The sequence below is a fragment of the Triplophysa dalaica genome, chromosome 19 (genome assembly GCF_015846415.1).
Source record: "Triplophysa dalaica isolate WHDGS20190420 chromosome 19, ASM1584641v1, whole genome shotgun sequence".
Lineage (NCBI taxonomy): Eukaryota > Metazoa > Chordata > Actinopteri > Cypriniformes > Nemacheilidae > Triplophysa > Triplophysa dalaica.
Window position 1 is genome coordinate 4242487 of NC_079560.1, and position 23040 is coordinate 4265526.

Sequence of the window (23040 nt, forward strand, 5' to 3'; positions counted from 1 at the left end):
AATTTTTTTTAATTGAGATATGTGTTTGCTTAAAATATCACATGTTAAATTATACCTATATTTATATATTGGAAATATTCAGCATTGAATAAGGCCCGTGTACCTAAACTACAAGTAGGACCTTGTTCTTCACCAAACACGTGTTGAGTTTCTTAATTAACCGAATTGTTGTGCTCAGTGGTGCAAATTTACCAACTTTTTAAGACAAGAGGACATTTAAAAAAATATATATATATATCTTAGCGACTTTGCCCGATGATGCCTGGCCTCATAAATATGCTAATTAGCATTTGACGTCTTGCCACGCTTAGCAACTTAGTAGTTACGCTAACGTTAAAATAGTTTGCAACACTTGGTTTCGGTGTTTACATAGCAGTTCATGGTATCAGGTATGATGGTGTATAGTTTTATCTCTTCAAGTACGTTTACCCCAAACCTGTACAACCTTTTATGTATAAAAGCGCACTAAATTGCCGAGGGACACATCCATCTATTGAACATTGAACAGATTCCATCGGGAATTCCGCGTACATCGCTGAACCAATTCCGACAGATGGATCTGTCAGCATGACATAAGAGAATAAGCCAGGAATCTGATAGCTCAAGACCACCATGTGTGGACAGTATGGACAGTCTGAGCTCCAGCACTACCGCATGCCCAATTTGCAATGAATCGAACAGCTCAACAACCGTTCACGGCATGGCACTTGTGAACGGGGACCGTACAGCGAGCCAACTCTGTTTGATCAACATGCCGCAGACTCTGGCCGTGTAAAATGCCTCCCGTGTCGCCAGAAAAGCCCTTTTTACCTTGGAAGATTCAGGAGAAAGGTTTAGGAATTCTCATGACTCCAGACCATACTCCAGACTCAAACGCTCCGGTTGCCTTGTTGTGTTAGTTAAAGCTATATGTTTAGGCAAAATATGTGCATTGCTGTAATTTTACTGTTGTGGCCTACTCTTAAAGGTCCAGTGTGTACATTTTTGGAGGATCTATTAACAGAAATATCCACTTTTAATACTTAAAAGCTGAGTAGGCAATCCTGTCCAGAAACGTTTTTCGTCGTTGGAAGCGTTGGAAGTCTCTTAACATTCTGATGGCAATCAAAATGTAAAGCGAAACATTGGTATTATTATAATTATATATCAGCTGTGAAAGGTGAAGGGTCAAAAAACGTTGGACCAATTGCTGCTCTCGGTCCAAGGGCAATGATACGTCAATATTTGCCTATTTATACTATGCACTGAAAGTTCTGTTTTTGTTATGGAAAAAATAATGCATTTTAGTGTGTAGCAAAACATGCACACACTGGGACGTACTAACATGAAACGGAATTAGCCGTTGTTGCCTTGACAACGTTGTAACCGTTAACTGTCACACATCAAAATAAAGCTCTTCTTTCCATTTAAAGGGTACATAACTTGGGATTTTAAAGCTCCTACTTTGGTTTATGGAGTGTGTATGTGATTGGTCAGATGATCTAGTCTGCTGTGATTGGTCTACCGTGAATAAGGCTCACAAGCCACAGTGTTTGGGGGAGAAGAGTGATGTTTTCCCAGGCAGTCCTAGCAAAACGTAATAACTTTGTTATTCGTTTATTTTCGTATTTACAACTTGGCGGACTGCTTACTTTGCAATGTAATTTTCATGATCTCATGTTATGAACTCTAAGTATTTATTCATTCATTGTTTCATATGTAATGTTAACTTTGTGCTTGTATTTATTAATTTATTGATGCATCAGTTATTTAATTTTATTAATGCATTGGAGCGTCAATTATCTCTGCATACTCGCGGTGAGTTGTGGGTAATATTAACCCTTAGAGTGTGCATCATTTTGCACTTCGAATTTCTACCAGTAGTAGACAGTCCAGGAATCTTTGGAATACTCTTTTCAACATACTACGATTTTGGATATACTAATTCTATTTTCGAATACTATTTAGGACGGATACTATGCGAATTGGGATGCAGCATACGCTCAAATGTGAAACCATCCCAATTTTTCTATTTGAGAAATCGTTAATATTAAAGACATGCTTGCATGCAGTATACGGTGTCGTTTAAAAAAAATATTCAAAACACCATTTATCATTGTACAGATCCACTTACAGAAGTCTTTCCATATTGATTAAAATGGTCCAAAACTAGACAACTATCCTGTTTTCATTTTGAAGATACTTTCTCATCCCAATAGTATATTTCTGGTGTAACATTTGGAAGTTCTCCTCTTGGTCTGCGTCCTAGTTTTCTGAAGAAGCGATTGGACCTCATTTATAACCATAGCAACCCTCAGAGGTTGGTGCAATGCCACGGCACTTCTGTCTGCATACTCCATCCCAAGTTGGCTGTTGCTTTGGTTTTTAATGTTTTAGCACATTTTCACAAACCTACAAAGATTTACAAGGGACAGACACATATGAGCGTTTGCATAAGACAGTTTTCCACCTGATCGCACTGTAAATGTAGATTATTTATGTATGTAACCCATTTAACTTTAAAGCTGCACATATATGCAGCATTTGACACACCTCGCTGGGCTGAGTCACTGGTTAGGGAATAGAAGGAGGGTAGAGATGGAAGGTTTGCTCATCAAATATAGATTAACACACCAAACTATACATGAAAAACTCACTGTGTGGGTCTGTGTGGTCCTCTGTCGGCTATTAGGGCAAACTAGAACAGCACTGAAATGTTTAACGTGACTCTTTAAAGGCCTGTAACACTTGCACAGATATGTTGAGGATTCATCGTTGATTTGTCAAAGTTGTCAATGCATTCCTAACTAGGTCCTTCTATGAACAAATGCATTTTTCATTCTGTAAATGTGGTTTGTGAGTGATGAACATCAGGCAAGTGTGTTGCACAAACATTGAACATTTGAAAATGATTTAATCATTTATGTACTCTTATGTCATTTTAAACCTGTATGAATTCCTGAAAAACCAAACACATTTGTCCCCATTGACTTTAATTTCTCAAAAGGTCTGTTATGTTTTAGAAATCGTCGTAGAGATTTTGAATTACATGAGGGTGAATAAGTGTTACTTTATAATAACATAAAATAATATAAAATAAGAAAAAATAAGTAACTTTTTTACTGGTGTAATATCCTTTTAAGTGCCTTTTTCTAATCATTGACCTAAACACATTAATAACAATATTTTTGAATAATACATTGTCAATGGATTTATAACATATACAGATATGTAATTTATATAATGTGTTCATATTTGCTGCTGTGTTATATTATATCATAAATAGGGATGTAAAAATATTATCGATATCGTATTATCGTTCGCAATACCAAAATTTTCTCAATATTGTCGCGGTCACATGACTGGATGAAACGATAGGTTTTCTGGACCTAAAATAGAGAATGTAAGAAAAAATGATTGATGTTTCCTTTGTCAAAGTCTGGTGCAATTATTTCATTTTATGAAAGTGATTTTTAGGTAATTTGACCCAACTCATAGAATAATGCAGGGCTGTCAAACTCAGTTCCTGGAGGTCCGCAGCTCTGCACAGTTTACCTCTAACCAGCTCTAAACCAAACCTGCTTGGAAGTTTCTAGTAATCCTGAAGATGTTGATAAACTGAATCAGGTGTGTTTGAGTAGGGTTGGAGCTAAACTGTGCTGTGAGCTGCGGCCCTCTATGAACTCAGTTTGACACCTGTGCTATAACGCATACTTCTAAGCAACAGTTATGATTAGAGGATAAAGAAAATATAAATGCTTATGGCATGTTTCCAATTCATCATTTGTCATTTTTAAACATTGCAATAAATATTGTGCTGTGGACTTTATACTAAGGTGTTATCAGAGTGAGATTTTGATATTGTTACATCCCAACTTATAAATCATAAATTAATGTTATATTGTATATTAAATTTCAAAATATGTTTGTTCTTATGTTTGTTATGTTTCAAAAAATCATTTTTGCCCCCATTTAAAAAATTACCCAATTTAAGAAAACATCATTTAAGTGCTTTTTATTAGAGCATTGTGCAGCCTCTCTGTCTCTTCCTTCTCTCTCTCTCTCTTTATCCCTCTCTCTTTCACTCACACGCACACACACACTTATTATAGAGGTGTGTGACACCTAATAAGTCTTGACTTCTCTCTTTATTCAGTGGTATATATGTCTGTGTGTGTGCGTTGGCAGTAGTATCATTATATAATGGCTGCATTGCAGGCTGGCCCAGCTGTATTGATGTGCAGAGATGTGTGAGTCGGGAGGAGGGAGACGAACACGACCAAAGCCAGCGAGGACCTTGTCGCTTGGTCAGCCTTTTGTGTAGCTCTCAGCAAGCAGGAGACATTCAGGTATTCACAACACTTCAGACAGAGAGGCAACACGCTCTGCTACCCGTGGAATCACACAGAAAATGCTCATATTGTATTTATCAATGTAAATGTGAGAAATACAGCCCGTACTTAGGTAAGTAGAAAGCCTGATTATATAAATAAATAAAAACTTGATATGGAATTAACATAGTTGTTCTATGCTAGTTATATTTTAAATGAATATTTAACGAATGCATAAAAGTAAATAAGACTGTGTGGCTATATAAAGATTCCCCCCAGGCGTGTAATACATTATTTAAAGTCAACAGAGTATCTAGATCAATTGTGACCTACATTAAAAATCCCCATTTCATTTTTGACTGCTATGACATTCACACATGGAGGATTATTTCCCACGGTTGATGAAATATTAATAGGGTTTCAATTGCTGATTCTCTAGCAAAACGAAATTAAATCAAATCATAATATGTAAATAATAAAACCACAACTATTGAACATTTTCTGATTTTTGACCAAAGATTCATGATACTGCTTAATGAAGGCAAGGTCGAGTCCATAAGCACGCACTAGGATGTGCATATTTATGTGCTTGCCCATTCACGTATTCAGATTTTGCTTTGTTTTTGCAATGCTTGTTTTAAAGCACACGATTGTCATTATGCCTCATTAACACGTTGCCAATGCCTACAAAATGCCTACATGTGAATTCTTTGAAACTTCACACTTCAGGAGAGAGGCTTGTTTCCTTGGTAACCATTTCCCCCTTTTGTTCTTATGTGCCTTGCAGCGCAAAATGCTTCTCATGCACCTTCATGGAGAGATCATTACCCTTATTTTTCAGAAAGCATGCAGTAGACTTTCTTTTCAACACATCTTGCCTGGTCCTGTGACGTGCATGCTAAAACGTGCATCTCTGAAAATCAAGCAAAAGGAAAGGTTTGCACGGATGCACAAAACGGATGGCGCTTCATGCTGCGATTGCAGTGCAATGATTCAGCCCGGCCACTTTATGTAATTGCTTTATTAAGTCTAGGTTTGAGAGGCGGAGCAAGTGTTTTTATGATCCAAAGCTGTGAAATATGGAAGCCATGATGATTACATAATTGATCATCTGAACTTGGAAAAACTCAACATCAGTGGTTAGGTATGATTAAGTATGGTAGAGGATGATATGATGCATTATTAAAAGTAATAGTTCCAAATAGAGGGTTTTAAAAGCTGATGCCATAAGGGAACCTTAACAAGCCTTAAAAAAAACTTTTATTTAATACTTAAAAGAGGCAAATTAAATGCGGTTGTTACCTATTTTTCTGTCTTCAACTCTTAAAGGCAAGAACCTTTAAAAGTGGAGAAATGATCTGGATTGGAAGAGTGTCCTTGGCTCAGCTTAATTTGAATTCTAAGTGTAAGTGGGAAAAAACGATCCATCTTTCTTCTGATCACTTCCTTATAAGACAAAACCACTGACTTTTGCTGCCAGAATCTTATACTACGTAGAGGAATTCAAAATATTAAAATAAAAATGTTTATCCACTGTCAAAAATTCGCTTCGCTTTCGTATTGGTGCTCATTGTTAACATTTTCTGCCTTATTTTATTTCAACCACAATTCCTCGGTGTGACTGTAAACCAATGATCCCCTCGTTTTGAAGTCAACGCGTGGTTGATTTATGACACTAAAGCATTACAATTCGAGCTGAACGCCAACGCGCAAAACTGGAGGAGTTGCGGGGGCGCGCGCAAAAGAGCGAGCACAGCTGTCAGCACCAAGGACAGCACTTCGCCGCGAGCGTCGCATCAGCTCTCAAGCAGAACAACAGCCGACGGACAGACAGGCGCACGATACGCGACGCATCACAGATTTTTGCTGTCGGGCTTTGTGCGTCTTGCGCTCTCCGTTAGTCTGTAAGCTCAGTTCATACAGGAAATTAAAGAAAAGCTGCAATGAAGACATTGGTCTCGGTGTAAAGAGCAAATGCCATCGGATAAATGCGCGGCTAGAACCGGTGACCATGCACATATCGCCGCAGTGTAAGTGAATTTTGCACCGGGGATTTTTTTAATCTAGAAAATTTGGTTGTTTCTCCAGTATAGAGAAGGTGAGGTGCTATCAGAGGGTGCATCTCTACGACCCTCCAGCTGCACCAAAAGGGAACGGCGGTGGACGGGTGCGCTTTTATTTGCCGTTCACACGATGCGTCTGCTTCTGTTAATCGCGTTTTTCTCCTGCTCCTGCGTGCGGGGCGGCTGCGAACCCAAGATTGTGAACATCGGGGCCGTCCTGAGCCAGAAGAGATATGAGCAGGTGTTTAAAGATGCCGTCAGCCAGGCGAACCAGGTGTTCGGACGGGAAAAATTCAAGTTGACCGCCATCTCTGTCACTCACAAAGCCAATGCGATTCAGATGGCGCTGTCGGTGTGCGAGGATCTCATTTCCAGTCAGGTGAGATTTTTTTTGGTGTCTGAATTTCACAGTGATTTGTTTAATGCAGTAGATTGCGTTCAAAAGGATTGAACATGTCTTAAAGTTTTCTTGATGCCGAACATCTGTCCATATTGGCAAATTGTGCATGCAATTACGCATATGCCCATTAATTATACATTTACATTTATGCGTTTACAGACGCTTTTATCCAAAGCGACTTACATTGCATTTTACTACGTATTTGTTTCTAAGTATGTGTAATCCTTGGGATCAAACCGTTCATATTTACCATTCAGAGCTTCATATCGCATGATGTTTATTACAAATCGCATAATTTTAGGGCAAGTGTAACATATAATATGTCATTTTTGTATCAGAAATAACAGGTAAAGGCATATCAATTCTCAATATTCAGTTTTTTTGTTGATTTTACCTGTGAACTGACTGTGGCTGATTTGTTAAGATGTCTAAGCAGGACAGCCTCATGAGTAATGATCCTTACAGGTCGATAGACTATCAGTGAGAGGAAAGGTTAACTTACCGTGACTGACCCTACAGAGCTTTGATGTGAGGAATATGAGAGAGATGATGAAACAGGCCGGGGGCAGCAGCTGCGAAATTCAAGAGGTGACGCACCAACAAATTAGGGAATTTTCAATGCAAGCAAATTTCTATTTTTACCCATGAGGAAGTAAAAGGGGTCAGCAGGGCATCACGTTGTGTTTGGGGAGGACTATATTGTCAAAATATCCAAGATAGACAAATCGATTAACAAGTGATGTGCCTTTATACGGCAAAGACAGATGCTACTCAGTGAAATGTTTAAGAGATGATGATGTCCAGGAACAGCAGTGGCATGCTATAACCTACCAAGTTTAAATGAGATGCATTTTCATTCCAGAATATCCGCTGTCACACTCCTGGGAGTAATTCAACTTGAGGCGGCTTTTCTTCATTAAAAGCTTGCACACGCTAAAATCACATTAAGTGTTTTAGCATTCTGGGTGGGTGATGTCTTTATAGTCTGCTGAGGTAGGAGTCTATGAGTGCTGGACGTGAACAGTAGATACTGCTGTCTTGTTCTCGTTCTCTCTCCGGTCAAACCAATGGCCTCCTGGGGATTGATAAATAATTTACCATAGACAAATGCTTTGGGTTGTGTAACTCATCTGTAATATCTATTGCTAAATTCATTTGAGGTGAGTCTTTTACTGTGTGGTGATTTTTGGCACACCGATGTCTCTACCCACTCTGAAGGAGAGACGTTCTGTGACAGATGGAGCCAGTGCCGGAAGATATCGCTGGATTGAGAATCCTGACTCCAGCCCAAACATACGGGCTGTCAGAACCGCACATTTTTGCCAAACCTTATTTTTTTCTCGGATGGCTGGTTTTCCTTTTGAATACAGCATATTTTTGAAGCCCAAAATATTGTCTGATTCAGTCTTAAGCGATCTGCAATCTGTATCTCTCTCTCTCTTTCTAGCTCTCTTTTTTCTGTCTGTTTTCTAAGGTGAACTTTGTTCAATACTAAACAAAATGAAAGAAAATTGTTTTCAAGCATTAAGAAATACAATAACAGAGTAAATATTTTCCTAAAACACTACCAAGAAATCTATATGTCAGCATTTTATTAAATACATTTTTAACAAACCCTCCATTTATATGTGTAAAAGACAGACTCGGCTCCCTTGAGTCCAACCAAAGATCCTATAACATCGCTCAATCCAAATGTCAGTCTGTCTGAACACGATGTGATTTATGGGTTTAGTCAAGGATCTCATCCGTTGGTCATGCTCTTCACTCAACTGTCATCCTCTTTTGACAGCAGCTAGTCAGGTTTTTAATAACCAGTTCTTTGATTTTTGTTTTTAGGTGTACGCCATCCTTGTAAGCCATCCAGCACAATCTAATGACCATCTCACTCCCACGCCCGTGTCCTACACAGCGGGATTCTACAGGATCCCTGTAGTGGGGCTCACCACCAGGATGTCCATTTATTCAGACAAGGTGGGATGAAAAAATGAAGGAAATGCTATTATTTATTTTGATAGTTTCAGTTTGAATTCAGTTTGAATCATTTTTAAGTGTCATTTTTAACTGAGGTCTTCAAATTGTTATTAAAAATAAATTAAGAAAATCATTTTATTAATTTTATTTGTTAATATTTATGCTTTTATATTTATTTTATTATTAAAGAATAATTTTTGTAAGATTATCATAACTATAAATCATGTTCTATTTTTCCATTTAAAAATTGTATACCTATTTTGGGACAAGTTTAATAATAAAGAAGATCTTGCCATTTTAAGCAGCATAGTAAAAAGATTCCAATACAGCTATCTGACTGAGTATATAGCAGTGCGGGGTCTGTTGTGGGGGTTCTGGGGGACATTGGGCCCCCAAATATTTCTTGGGCTCCTCCAAAAATATCCTGCTGACAATTAAAATAATCAAAAATGAAATACTTATTTGTATTATCTATTAAATAATAATTTGTCAATTAAATCACGTAAAAATGTAAACATTTTGCTTGAAATGAGCTTTAATTTGATATCTACCCAACTGGAATATGTTACCCCCCACCTCCCTCAGCCGAGCCAGTCTATTACCGGGTCTGGCATACAGAAATAAAAAGACACATGTTTAGTTAAACGAACCTGTTAGTATGATAAAAACCCTGGGACATAACTTTCCATAGTTACACCCTCTAATAATTTCATAAAATAATTTTATTGTCTCTCTTCCTCTTCTCTTCTTTCAGAGCATCCATCTCTCGTTCCTACGTACAGTGCCGCCCTACTCTCACCAGGCACACGTGTGGTTTGACATGATGCGTGAGTTTCGGTGGAATCACATCATTCTAATCGTCAGTGACGACCATGAAGGCCGTGCTGCACAGAAAAGACTAGAAACGCTGCTGGAGGAGAGAGAAACCAAGGTAAGATCGACTCAGTGCCAGGTTTCCGAGAATGCATTTGTGTGTACTCAACGTTCTTCTATGTACGTAAACGTTTTTTTGTCACGTGAACACATCCTTCATACCATGTTTTAAATGTTGGCTAACATTCTAAAACCAGAGTCTAATGTGGTCTGATTTGACTTAACGTTGCGTTATCTGGTCATTTCATGTTGCTTTCTACCACAGTCGAAAACTCCTGTGTCTTTCCACAACAGGAGCAAAATGAAAACCTTAACCTGGGGCACTGCAAAGCATCAGTGACATTTTAAGAATCGTGGTCAGGCGTGTTTATGCACTTGATACACTGGCATTGTTGTACGCTGCATCCATTGATTTGACTTTTTCGTTATTGTCAAGTCATTCCCATGAGCTGGTTTAAAGTGGTGATTGCTTCATAAATGCAGTTTTGCATTTTGGGAATTTTGATGTCGCAGAGGTTGTGCTCAGTATCCTTGGGGATGACGGCTAAATCACCATCCCAAATCCCCCACGCTCAGCACTGAGGTAATTATTGTTGCCCTCTTTGCAGCTAGAGATTATTAACAGTGAAACTATTTCGGTATGGTGCGAATTGAGTTACATACCCAGAGAGACATCTGTGAAATGGAAAGAAAATGTTGAATGTTGAAATATCACATATAGTAGCAAGTTTATTGTTATTTTGTCTTATTATTCTAAGTAGGATTATGTCATTTTTTATGGCTCTCCTTTCCCCTCATACGCAATGTACGTAGTTTAGTTCTATTTATATTAAAATTATTCATTTCCATTGAAATCATTGGCTGTAAAAGGAATTTCTGTGTGGTGTATGTCTGCGGTTGGAGAGGATGCTGCGTTGGCAAATGTAGGTGTGAGGTTGACGGCAGGTCAGGGTGGGTCTGGCATTGATAGAAGTTAGTTGACCTGGACGTCCTAAAGTGTCTGTGAAGAACACTATTTGTTAAGAAAGAGGCGACGAGATGATATAAGTCTGTTGAAAATTACCTGAATACCTTTTAATAATTGTATTTGTTTTAATCCTCCTTTCTTTAGGTTCTATAATGTTTTTTACGTGGCATTCATAGATGTTTATTTCTGCTTAGCTTTATATACGCCTGTGTAAAGCACTTGAATCGTTGAAATGTGCTATATAAAAAACCTTGCCGAGGGTTTTATTGCTTGTTGCAGTTGAGAAGTCATTGTCCTCACATCTGTGCTATATATCATGCGTATTGTGACTCTTTTTAGTTTCTGAAAAAATAAGAAAAGTAAAATATTCTCTATTTAGTCATACTGAAACGTAGTCATTACAAACCATCTAAAAGTCCCCATGAACAATGATGTGTATTTAATTTTATATAACACTGTAAAGATGTCTTTGTATTCACATGCTCAAATAAAATGCTTTATTTGGCCGCTTCAGATATGTCTAATGATGCTTTAAATGAACTTGATTAAATCAGAGAATTTAGAGTCTTAAGCCTGGCAGCCATTTTGTGATGCTTGTGCAATGCGCAGTTCTCATGTTTTGTTATATCAGGCACTGTATTATAATTCAATCCCTTCTCTTTTATACTACAATTTACCACAGATTTATAAAGAACACACACTACTTATGACACAAAAATTGTTGCTCTGCAAGAAGGGCATTTTTTATAATATTGTATTATAACATTTTGTTATAATCCAATGCATGTTGTCCCTTTGAATCCTTACAATATCTAATGATTAATGCATAAATTCCTTGAGTCTTAAAATAGGATTCATGCAATACTGTGATAGTAAATAGTGTATATTATAGCCGATGTAACATAAATCAAGGAAAGCATCTCTGAATTTCTGTTTATGTTTAGACTGAAAAGGTCACCAAATTGATTTTGCATCCACATAACAGTGCTTGAATTTCAATTTCTTTATTCATGCTATTCTACTGTTTTCCACCGAATCTATTTTTATTCACTACGCACCAAGGATTATGTTCATATTGCAGGCGAGGAACCCAAACTCCAATGATTGATTAATGGAGAAAAAAACCTCGGGAGAAACCAGGCTCAACCGGGAGGGCCAGATCCCCTCTGACGTGTCATAGCTGCACTCAGACTGGTGACATGTGATTTTAGTTTAGCATTTAATACCAAATATTGTAACTTCAGCATTAATAAGACAAATAGTCCGTCTTTGCTCTTGGTTGGGGATGTAGTGGTCTGAGCTGGGATGGTCCGATGGTCATATTTCTCTTGGCAGATGGTGGAATTGCCTTAGATGGAGCTGGGATGGTCAGTCAGTCTGCAGCTGTATCTGGTGTAATCTCAATTGGGGATGGGCATCTGTCGGTCGTCTGGACATGGTGGAACTTCTTCCTACCTCGGGATGGGCATCTGTCGGTCGTCTGGACATGGTGGAACTTCTTCCTACCTCGGGATGGGCATCCCGAGGCAGAGGCGGAAAGAGAATAAAGAGAATAATTAGCGTAGCTGCTGTTCATTAACTATGCATTAAGTGAAAGCTTGGCTGAAAAGATGTGTCTTTAATCTAGATTTAAATTGGGAGAGTGTGTCTGACCCTCGAATAGTATCAGGAAGGCTATTCCAGAGTTTAGGTGCTACGTATGAGAAAGCTCGTCCACCTTTGGTGGATTTTGTTATTCTAGGTATTGTCAAAAGTCCTAAGTTTTGAGATCTCAGCGAGCGTGATGGGTTGTAACGTGATAAAAGCTCGGTTAAGTAAGTAGGTGCTAAACCGTTCAGGGCTTTGTAAGTAATTAAAATAATTTTAAAATCAATGCGATACTTAATGGGTAGCCAGTGAAGCGATGATAAAACTGGGGTTATGTGATCGTATTTTCTTGACCTAGTAAGAACTCTGGCAGCTGCATTCTGAACTAACTGTAGTTTGTTTATCGATGATACAGGACAACCACTAAGTAGAGCATTACAATAGTCAAGCCGTGAGGTCACAAATGCATGAATAAGCTTTTCTGCGTCTGCAACACATAAACTATTTCGTAATTTGGCAACATTTCTAAGGTGGAAGAAGGCTGTTTTTGTGATATTTGAGATGTGATTTTTAAATGACAGGTTGCCGTCTAATATAACGCCTAGGTCTTTAACTGTATTTGTTGGAGTAACAGTGCAGCTTTCAATTTGCAGGCTGTAATCGGAGATATTCGGTTTACTTAATTTTGGTGCTATAAGTAATATTTCTGTTTTGCTAGAGTTTAAAAGGAGGAAATTACTAGTCATCCAATGTTTTATGTCCTCGATGCACTCTGCCAGTTTGGATAGCTTAAAGGAATCATCTGGTCTTGATGAGATATATAGCTGAGTATCATCTGCATAACAGTGGAAGCTAATTCCATGTTTTCTAATAATGTTGCCGAGGGGCAGCATGTATATGGAGAAAAGCAAGGGTCCTAAAACCGATCCCTGTGGTAATCCATAATTGACTTGCGTAAGATTTGACGATTTCCCATTTAAATGGACGTATTGATATCGGTCTGTTAAGTAAGATCTGAACCATTGCAGTGCCTGTCCCTGAATACCGATATAATGGTGTAAACGATCTAGTAGTATTTTATGGTCTACAGTATCGAAAGCAGCACTAAGGTCAAGCAGGACTAAGAGTGAGATGTTTCCTTTATCTGAAGCAATAAGAAGGTCATTTGTAATTCTAACGAGCGCAGTTTCAGTGCTGTGATGCGGTCTAAAGCCAGACTGAAACTTTTCGTGCATGTCATTATTTTGTAGGAAGGTACACAGTTGAGTTGACACTACTTTTTCTAGTATTTTAGACAAGTACGGGAGATTTGAAATCGGTCTATAGCTTCCAAGTTCATTTGGGTCTAAATTTGGTTTTTTGATAAGAGGCTTAATTACAGCCAGTTTAAAGGGTCCTGGGACATGTCCTAGATTAATAGACGAGTTGATTATGTTACAAATGGGCTCAATTACAGCAGGTAGTAACTCTTTTAATAAAGTAGTCGGAATGCATATCATTTTACAGGAGTGTTTGTTGGAATGCATAATGGTTGTCTATACTGCAGCATATAGTTTGTTTAAAGCCGTGCTTTATAAAGGCGTACATTCACCTTTCTAATTTTGTGTGCGGTGCAATAATAAGCAAATGACGTGACGTGCATATGGGTCATGCATAATTTCGAAAGCTCAAAATCAGAGGAGCAATCAGAATGCGTCTCGCCTACTGCAGCATTGGGGTGATATGGTGTGTCTACGCAGGAGGAGATTATTTATATCTCTGCGAAATGGCACCGCTAGAGTCAGGGTTTCCCCTCGAGACCACTGCCCTCAAAAAATGAGGCAGATGAGGAGAAGTCAAGATGGTGCATTAAAAATCCCCATCATGCTCTTCATTCTGTAATCGGTATGCATTAAGCCACATTCTGTTATTATTGTGTGATTTGTGAAACTTGCCAGCCTGACATGGTCTGTCATCTTTATTGAATTTGAAATGGCATTACATTCATAGTGCACGCTACTGAAAGTTCCTGATCCGGACTAATGGAAAGCCCCAGTTAGTTTCTGAACGTAGTGAAACTGACTGTATCGATTGTAACGCGATGAGGGTCTTGTTTAGGTCTTTGATGTTTTTTGCAAGCCCCAGTGTTCGGGATTCCAATTTGGAGCAGGAAAGTGAAAAATTGTTGGTTGCTTTACTGCCCACCATTTTCAACTGTTTATAATATTCTTCTGTGTCTGCATATTTTCTCTGTGCACATCATATTCATCAGAATAAAAAAAGGAACTATGAGAACCAAGACCAACTGTATGACAACAAAAGAGGACCTAAGGTATATTTGCATGGTCAATGCACGCCGCCCTCCAAAATCTCTAAACGTAGCTACTAGAACCAGCCCAGCCAATCACCGGCCAACCCAGAAATGCCCTTCTCTTGGTCGCACGTGTTTCTTTGAGACGTTACTTTTCCCTTTTATGATTTAAATGAAGAATGGATTTCTTTTGAAGAATTTATAATTTTTTCGGTTTCAAAAAAAATATCAATGAAAACGCTCCGCTTCTTTCATCACCATTTTTCCTTTTCAGTAAAGGATGATGCATGATCCAAATCCAAAAGAATAGTTTGCAAGCCCATTCCTTTGTGGAGATCCGACAGTTTGGGACACAACACTCTTTCCGAATCTATTTCCTCTTGCAGCATTCCCTCGTTGATTCTTTTTTTCTCGACTGTTTCTTTGGGGAAATTGCGCCCTTTCACCTGTCACTCCCCTTCCACCTGGTTTTAGTTTCCGGTTGCATCGGTCTCACCCCCGTGACCTCTAACATGCACGTCCTTCTCTGGAGCCTTGATAACCTTCAGTTTGCATGCGACAATGCAGATTTTTTGCTTTTCAAGCTTTTTTTATTTTGGGTTTTGAGCCAGTTTCCCTGGAACTCTTTAATTTACACCCTTTCAGCCCCAAAAGAAAAAAACGCAGGCACAGCCAAACCAACCAAAAGTGGTAGATGAGGCAGCATGGTTGAGGGATGCGAGTAAATAGCCTCTTTGAATGATTGTGTACCCCAACTTCAGGCCGAGAAAGTGCTTCAGTTCAACCAGGAGACTAACTTGACCGCTCTGCTCCTGGAGGCCAAAGAGCTGGAGGCCCGAGTGATCATTCTGTCTGCCAGGTAAGAGGTCTTATAACACACATGTCCAAAACAAGGACTGATAATGGTCTTGAAGACCATGGGGAGACATACGATAGCGTCTTGTTCCATTTATGGTGAATTTATGTAAATAATGTATCAATTTAGGATCAGTTATATATATATACTTTTGCTAATATGAAGAAAAAATCTTAAATCGTCATGTAGAAAACCACAATTACGAAAATAAATGTATAAGCTCTGTTCCAAAACATAGTAAGCATCCAAACAGTAATGCAACCTGAAATGCATAGTGACTTATTTGGAACGCTCTACAAAAGAAACCATGAGTCATGCAAAAAGTGTTCGGCACAGGAGACTTGTAAGACGGCCAATGCAAGAGAACAGCATACACAAACAACACATATTTTTAATGAATTGGTAGTTCATCTCACTTAAGAAAAAGCGTTAAAGGGAATGTTCACCCAAAAATAAAATTCTGTCATCATTTATTCAACCTCAAGTTGTACATTTACATTTAGGCATTTAAATGTTAAAATTTCTTTGTGTTCAACCCAACAAAAAAATGTAGTGGTTTGGAAAAGCTTGAGGGTGAGTAATTCATAAATTTTCATTTTTGGGTGAATTATCCTTTTAAAGGATTGAATTATACACATTTATGCATTTGGCAGGCACTTTCATCCAAAGCGACTTGCATTATGTTCTATTATAGATTTGTATAGGAGCGTGTGCCATCCCTGGGATTGAACCCATGACCCTGGTGTTTTCTAGCACCATGCTATAACCACTGAGCTACAGGAAAGCTAGAAACACAGCTGGAAACACAGAAGTCAGATGTTCGATCCCCAGGGAATACACACATAAAAAAATGAAGATTGTTTGAACAGTCTGTCAATTGCATAAACTTAAAGGTTAAAGTATTGACGCACATAGTGTCAGCCCATAATCCGTCCATGCTCACCAACCCGCAAAAATCTCTAATAAATGGTAAATAACAGTTAACATCTTACTTTGTGATTACCTGCTTCAAATGAACATCACAATGAGTCAACTACATATTTGTGATTGTGGTTTTTGGAAATGAATAATACTTAAAAATTACAAAGAAGCCAAAGGGGTCCATTTCACCCACGAATGAGGTTGTAAACCTGTCTGTCTGCCTTCAGTGAGGAAGAAGCAGCCGCCGTGTACAAAACAGCGCGCTTACTCAACATGACAGGCTCAGGCTACGTTTGGCTGGTGGGGGAGCGCGAGATTTCCGGTAAAGCTTTGAGCGAGGCCCCTGATGGTACGTACACCCCATCTGACACGACCCAAGCAGAGGAGCACGAAAAACAGGCCCTCTGACTCAGCTCCTCTTGAAGTTGATAGTTGATGTTAGTGTGATGTAATGCGTTTAAACCAGGGGTCTTCAACGTTTTTCGGGACAAGGACCCCTTAGATGAGAGATGCATGGATTATGGACCCCCTTATACTACATGAGCTATTTAAATATTGAAACAACCTTATTGTCACAGCAATATTATGTTAAGACATTACATTACCACTGTTATGTTATTGTTGCACATAGGCAAAATAGTTTTCTGTGTATTATTTTTGTTCTTAATATAGATGATATATAGCTTGATTATTTTAATGGATTTGCTGCATCAAACATTCTCATTTTACTGTGAGATGGACAAATCAATATTTGGTTGGACCTTTGTTTTTATCAAGGCTTCAATGAGATGCTGACCCTGGTTAATGACACAAAAACTATTCAAGTGGAAGTAGAGGTTGCCTCTGGATGAGAAAGAAATTAGTGCAGATTTTATGCATTCTGTTGTGAAATCAGGCCTTTTTCTTAACGGTCATTCTTTTTTTTCTTCCGCTTCTCTGAATGTTTCACAGCTAATTTATTATTCTGAGCTCCTTTGTCTCGTGGATCAGCATTGTCGCGGCTGTTACACAAAAACTAAGTTGCCTTTAAGTAAACAGTAGTTAGCGGACCCCTTGCGGTTCCACCACGGACCCCCTATGGGCCGCGGACCCCCGGTTGAAGACCCCTGGTTTAAACAATTATACACTTATGTGTTTAAGGGTTTTAAATGAGTCAGTTTTGAAACACTATATGTACAAAAGTATTGGGGCACACTCTTCTAATAAATTTGTTGATTTATTCCAGTAATTTCAATCAAAACATATATTAATATACTTTATATCGTACAATACTATATTTGAATCCATCTTTGTTGCAACAGTTTTGGAATGGCCTTTTTCTGATCAAATAAAAGGTCCAATGTGTCATTTTTCGGAGGATCTATTGACAGAAATTCAATATAATATACATAGCTATGTCTTGAGAGTCGTATAAAGACCTTACATTATGAAGTGTTATGTTTTAATTACCTTAGAATGAGCTATTTCATACACATTTCATGGAATTCACCATGTTGTTTCTACAGTAGCCCTGCTCTACAGAACGCATTTGGTAAATTCGTTATCACCTTCGGCAAAGAAGCGAAAATGTGACAACATCTTAGTCCTGTGTCGGCCACTGTAGTGCTTCGAAAGGGTGGGCCGGGTGCCCCAATAATTTTGTCCATATAGTATAACCCTCTAAAGGTTGTTAAAGTTAACAAAGATTTTATTTCAAGAACTTAGTTTTTCATTCATAATATCTGTGAGTTAACATGTGGTTTTGTCATATCATGTTCATTATATCAATAGTTTGGCTGTCATGTGTATTGTCAACCCTCTCTTTGATAGGTTTCTGGTATTGGTAAGATATAAATGCCCTTGTATGTCACAGGCACTGCACAAGTGTTTATGATGTTCACTTTTGTCTTTTTCTATGCACTTGCCCACATTTACCCCGGTATTGTTTTCTGGTCTGTGTTGAACACTGTAGAGACTTCAGAGTAATGCTTTGGAGATCTCTCAATGGATCTGCTCTATAAACCCTGTTCCAACAAAAAAGCTTGGCTGAAGTTGGATTTATTAATGAAGTATATCTTCAGTGTGATATATTTTTTCTGATTAATGTGTGTAAGTGTCTCACCATCGGACAGGACCACAGTATCTGCTGTAGGGGACACTTGTGTGCTCAGTTTGGTAAATCCAACCTCAAGGGTCGAAGCTTGTCTTGTGGGCAAAATACTTAAAACCACACAATCTTTCATCAAATTCGAGAACCTATTTTGTTTCATGGGGCAAGACCCTGTGGGGTATTTTTGCATTGGAAAGGGTTCTAAAAATCTTAGTAGTGACCCGGACAGCTCACTGACTTATTTTAACATCAACACAGGCCTGATCGGCCTTCAGCTTATCAACGGCAAGAATGAATCCGCGCACATCAGCGACGCCGTTGCAGTCGTAGCTCAATCCATCCAGGAGCTCTTCGAGAAAGAAAACATCACGGAACCGCCGAGGGGCTGCGTGGGCAACACCAACATCTGGAAAACCGGGCCACTCTTTAAAAGGTCAGCGGTACAGAGGTCACGCACCAGCCGACCCGTTTAATTTGATTTTGTGTGATTTGTTGTTTTGTCCTGCTTGGGGAACATCTGTCTCGTTCTTTGATGGGTTTGGACAGATGTTGACAAGGTTCACTATGATCTTCTCTGATGTGATGTCACAACCTGATTTTTCATACATCACAACCAAGCATGGGTTACTCACAGTTCACCGAACGCTGTGTTCCGCAGGGTATTGATGTCATCGAAGTATCCGGAGGGCCTGACAGGACGTGTTGAGTTTAATGACGACGGCGACAGAAAATACGCTCATTACAGCATTCAAAACTTCCAGAAGAATAGACTGATTCAAGTTGGCATTTACAACGGAACACAGGTATGAGCCTTTAATGAGCCATTTCATTAAGGGTCTTGAGTTCCAGCATTGTGGGTGTGACATTTGCAGTAAAAACATGAAATATCCACATTAGAGAAAATATTTGTTACAAATAAATTAAATATCTGTTCATACTGTATTTTTCCTAAATTCCAGTTGATAAACCGCGGACATCAGAAAAATTGGGAAAATGAATGGGCTATGGATGTGACCAAAAAGACGCACGTTTTTTACGTACTTTCTAGGATTTCTGTGATTTAAAATGCACAAACCAGAAGAAATAATACCCAACAAATGGAGAAGGGACCTATTACTCTTAAGAACATATTTAAATTTCATCTTTTCCAATTTTCGTATATGGAATGTGGATGTGACAGCTCTGAAACAGACATTTGCAGTTGCTGACTATGGAAAATCATGCTTTAAAAATGAAAAATGCTTCAAAACTGTAAAGGATTCAAATGACACAGCTAAAACTATTTGTTTTAGATATTATGCAATGAGTATATGAGTATATACGATTTAAGGTTCAAAAACACTGTATTTTCCACATACCGTGCATGTTTGTTTCTCCACTTTGCTCCGCCTCTTTGAAACACGCAGATTTTTAATACAAAGCTCATCGCTCTGTAAACCACCAAATACCTGAAAACCTTTGATATTAAATGTCATTTTTGATGATGTTGACATATTTATTTCTGGGCATGTTATATCAGATGAGAGGATTAAACACAAGTTTTGAATTAATTATCTGCTTTATTAGGTAGTTATGAACAAACAGAGGAAGATCATTTGGCCGGGAGGTGAAACCGAGAGACCGAGAGGATTCCAAATGTCTACTCGCCTTAAGGTACAGGAAGAGGTTTAACCAAACAGTAAAATCGATTCTATTTTCCAATATGATACAGTCATCTGAATTTCTGATTTTGGGGGTTCCCCAGAGGACAAGGTTTACAAAAAGGTTCCTATTTAAGTTGAATCCGATCAATGTCACACATTAGCCAAATGTTCTCCTGTCTATTGCAGATTGTGACTATTCATCAGGAACCCTTTGTGTATGTAAAACCAACCACGTTGGAGGGAACCTGCAAGGAAGAGTACACACCGAATGGAGTCTTAATAAAAAAGGTGATCTGCACTGGACCAAATGAGACCATCCCAGGTAACCCGTCAGGGACGTTTCTAAAGTCACTGTGCTTTTCTACATCCGCCGTCTTGAGATACATACATACATATATAAGCGGCAGGTATTTATATATGTATGAATGTAGCAGGTGTGCAAGTGTGACTGCGGACATACGTGCGTTTCACATGGTAAATGTGTGACCATTTCTGCTTATTGGCCGAGTCGGATGTTTGCAAAGTGTGCAGAGTTGTTTGTGTGTGTGTAGCTTGGGCTTTCATTTGTGATATTTTGCCTGAAGTTTAGTGACAGATGTGAGTGTTGCAGCATATAGAAGCTACAGGTAAACGTGTGAATGCCCTGAAAGGATTGTGGCTCTCTTAGATGTCAGTGCTCCAACGTGACCGTTGAGCATGTCTGAGGTCTCAGTAAATAGGAAAGTTTCAATTCAACAAGTAATGATGAATTGATAGTTATTCTTCAAAGCTTGTTAATATTTTAGTCAGTTATCATCTCAGAAATAAGAAGGAAAGTTGAATTTATGGAAATAGAATACATGAGACCTCATTGATGTGTAGCACTTGGAAGCGCTTTTGTCTAATGCAGAAATACACAATCTTTGAATGAAAGAACATTTCAACATCGAGTTGAGTAGAATGGTAGTGGTGGGTTTTCAACACATTCATTTATCCGACGAATCTTTGCCAGGTGGAATGAAATTTCAGGTCTTGTGGTTTGGTTACAGGACGCCCAATAGTACCCCAATGTTGCTATGGATTTTGCGTTGATCTCTTGATCAAGCTGGCGATGACCATGAACTTCACCTACGAAGTACACCTGGTGGCAGATGGGAAATTCGGAACACAGGAAAGAGTATGATTTCCAAGTTTTCTGAAATGTCCCCTATGAATGTTGTTATTGGAATATTCATACAACCAATTAAATTGCTCTGTTTATGATTGAGACATTTTTGTCATTATCAGGTGAATAACAGTAACAAGAAGGAATGGAATGGCATGATGGGAGAGCTCCTGGGTGGCTTGGCCGACATGATTGTAGCTCCGTTGACGATTAATAACGAACGAGCCCAGTACATCGAATTCTCCAAACCTTTCAAATATCAGGGACTCACTATTCTTGTTAAAAAGGTGTGTGGCTGTGCAATGAATTATAATTTTTTTTTTATTTACATCAAAACAATTAAGGGACAAATTATAGTGCCGCATTCCGTTTTGCAGGGATTGTGTCATTTCTTCTTCATAAAATGTTGAACATGTTGAATGTAGTTTACCAAGATGTTGAATCTATATCATGATCTTAGTATTGGCTCAAATATTAGCATTTGGTCATAATCTTTTTTTGTCATAATCCAGCAAATATGATCCATTTGATGATCTGGTTGCTGGCATAAGGAGATTAACTGAGTCTGTAAAACGTGCTCAGTGTACGTGAGTGATCATCCAATGTGTGTTTCAGGAAATTCCCCGCAGTACGCTGGACTCGTTTATGCAGCCGTTCCAGAGCACACTGTGGCTACTGGTGGGTCTATCGGTGCATGTGGTGGCGGTGATGCTTTACCTACTTGACCGGTTCAGGTACAACAAGACGTTGGGTTGAATAGCTGTTTTATGTAGGGTGTCCATGGGGAGTGAGCGTGTTTCTGTATCTTTATCGAAGTAGTTTGTTTCACTTATTTGTAGCCATGTAGAGCCTTTGTTCCAGGACTCTCCAAAGTTCTGAACACGTGTCATTTTCAGTGTCACCATCGAGTAGGGGAAGGTTTGAGTCTGTGAGCCTGTTCATGTTGACCTATCTTGTGTTTCTGCATCCTTTATAACTCTTTCTGTGACCATGGATGTTCCCACCAAGGCTAAATTACTTGGAGGTGATTGTTTTAAGGCTACCTTGATGAGTTCTTTATTCTCACCACGCCCACTGTCTTACCTGGTTTTCCCAGCCCGTTTGGAAGGTTTAAAGTAAACAGCGAAGAAGAAGAAGAAGACGCCCTCACCTTATCTTCCGCTATGTGGTTCTCCTGGGGAGTCTTGTTGAACTCTGGAATCGGAGAAGGTGTTGTGAAACTCAAGCTCTGTTTCTAAGCACGTTCAGATCTGTTTAACAGTGTTATTTTCCTTACGTTTGACCCCTAACGTGTTGTCCAGGTGCCCCGCGTAGTTTTTCAGCAAGAATCTTGGGAATGGTGTGGGCCGGCTTCGCTATGATAATTGTAGCATCCTACACTGCCAACCTGGCTGCCTTCCTGGTGTTGGATCGGCCTGAGGAACGCATCACCGGCATCAATGACCCGAGGGTACGCTTCGCTAACCATGGAAATAACCAAGCTATTGTCAAAATTTTGTGAGTCAACATCATTTTGTTTTTCAGTTGAGGAACCCATCAGACAAGTTCATCTATGCCACAGTGAAGCAGAGCTCGGTGGATATTTACTTCCGCCGTCAAGTTGAGCTGAGCACCATGTACCGCCACATGGAGAAGCACAACTACGAGAGCGCGGCGGAAGCCATTCAGGCTGTCCGGGACAAGTGAGTCCCTGCTGGGTAGACACCAGCAGATCTGACCGCACGGTCAGTCTATTGGTCAGTCAGTCTAGAGGGTCCTGGGCCCGCAGGTCTCAGGTTTATCAATCAGTGCCAGTACTTACTGCACTGACCTGTGACCCTGGCCCATCACCCAGCCCAGGAGAGGCGCACCTATGTGCCAAAGCAACATAATTTAACAATAAGTTGAAGAACACCTCTTTCAGGTTTTCAACCAAAACGTCATTGA

The 23040-nt window shown here is 39.1% G+C and overlaps 1 protein-coding gene across 9 annotated transcripts in view; it reads left to right on the forward strand.

The window, feature by feature from the left end:
- The first annotated feature begins 6041 nt into the window (after positions 1 to 6041).
- The window catches only part of grin1a (glutamate receptor, ionotropic, N-methyl D-aspartate 1a), a 30102-nt gene continuing 13103 nt past the window's right edge, over positions 6042 to 23040 (forward strand). For 2 of the 9 annotated variants that reach the window (XM_056730696.1, XM_056730695.1), the window contains exons 1-16: positions 6042 to 6752; positions 8610 to 8744; positions 9499 to 9675; positions 14423 to 14482; positions 15223 to 15320; positions 16466 to 16587; positions 18586 to 18760; positions 18986 to 19130; positions 19894 to 19980; positions 20157 to 20301; positions 20996 to 21126; positions 21237 to 21401; positions 21730 to 21848; positions 22211 to 22323; positions 22416 to 22564; positions 22639 to 22796. In XM_056730696.1, coding sequence (XP_056586674.1) covers positions 6504 to 6752; positions 8610 to 8744; positions 9499 to 9675; positions 14423 to 14482; positions 15223 to 15320; positions 16466 to 16587; positions 18586 to 18760; positions 18986 to 19130; positions 19894 to 19980; positions 20157 to 20301; positions 20996 to 21126; positions 21237 to 21401; positions 21730 to 21848; positions 22211 to 22323; positions 22416 to 22564; positions 22639 to 22796 — 2228 coding nt within the window. In that variant the 5' untranslated portion in view covers positions 6042 to 6503. The remainder of the gene's footprint in view (positions 6753 to 8609; positions 8745 to 9498; positions 9676 to 14422; positions 14483 to 15222; positions 15321 to 16465; positions 16588 to 18585; positions 18761 to 18985; positions 19131 to 19893; positions 19981 to 20156; positions 20302 to 20995; positions 21127 to 21236; positions 21402 to 21729; positions 21849 to 22210; positions 22324 to 22415; positions 22565 to 22638; positions 22797 to 23040) is intronic. The other 7 variants (XM_056730704.1, XM_056730700.1, XM_056730697.1 and 4 more) reach the window with 7 other exon arrangements.